Below are 566 nucleotides of genomic sequence, written 5' to 3' on the forward strand. Positions count from 1 at the left end.
AGCGGTACGGAAACGTTTCTCGTTCGTGGGCAACGAGGGCTGCAGCTCCCACACTCGGTGGCGGGGCTGTCACTTGTCACACACACTCTGTGCCCAACAGCAAAACTTTTCCAGCAGCGACGCGGCTGCTAAAGGCAGAGAGAAGACATCGAAAGAGCGGAGGGCAGAGCAGAGAGAATCCGAGAGAGCAGTCGGAGGGGAGGCAGGGCTGCCTGGCTGCCCTCCCCGCCCGCCGCCCATTGTCCCCGCGCCGGTGCCGGTCCCCGCGCACTCACCCGCGCCCTCGGCGGTGACGATGGCCTCGGGGGAGATGCAGACCCCGCGGTCGTAGACGGGCAGCTCGTCGCAGGCCAGGCTGTCGGGGGCGCGGGCGCGCTCGCAGACGGACTTGCAGGGCTTGATGGGCTCGTGCTGGAAGTCGATGGTGCAGATGGGCGCGTACATGGCGCACAGGAAGAACAGCAGGTCGGGGCTGCAGTTGGTGCCCAGCAGCCCCTCGAACTGCTCCATGGCCAGCACGGCGTTGGCCTGCGTGCTGTGGTGCAGGTGGTTCGGCATCTTGGTCA

At 66.8% G+C, this 566-nt stretch overlaps 1 protein-coding gene across 1 annotated transcript in view; it reads right to left on the minus strand.

Moving 5' to 3' along the window:
• The window catches only part of FRZB (frizzled related protein), a 19938-nt gene extending 19378 nt beyond the window's left edge, over positions 1 to 560 (minus strand). Inside the window, exon 1 of the mRNA XM_031064576.1 lies at positions 276 to 560. Coding sequence (XP_030920436.1) covers positions 276 to 558 — 283 coding nt within the window. The 5' untranslated portion in view covers positions 559 to 560. The remainder of the gene's footprint in view (positions 1 to 275) is intronic.
• Between the last annotated feature and the right edge of the window lie 6 nt (positions 561 to 566).

This window comes from Geospiza fortis, unplaced genomic scaffold (assembly GCF_000277835.1).
Source record: "Geospiza fortis unplaced genomic scaffold, GeoFor_1.0 scaffold706, whole genome shotgun sequence".
NCBI lineage: Eukaryota > Metazoa > Chordata > Aves > Passeriformes > Thraupidae > Geospiza > Geospiza fortis.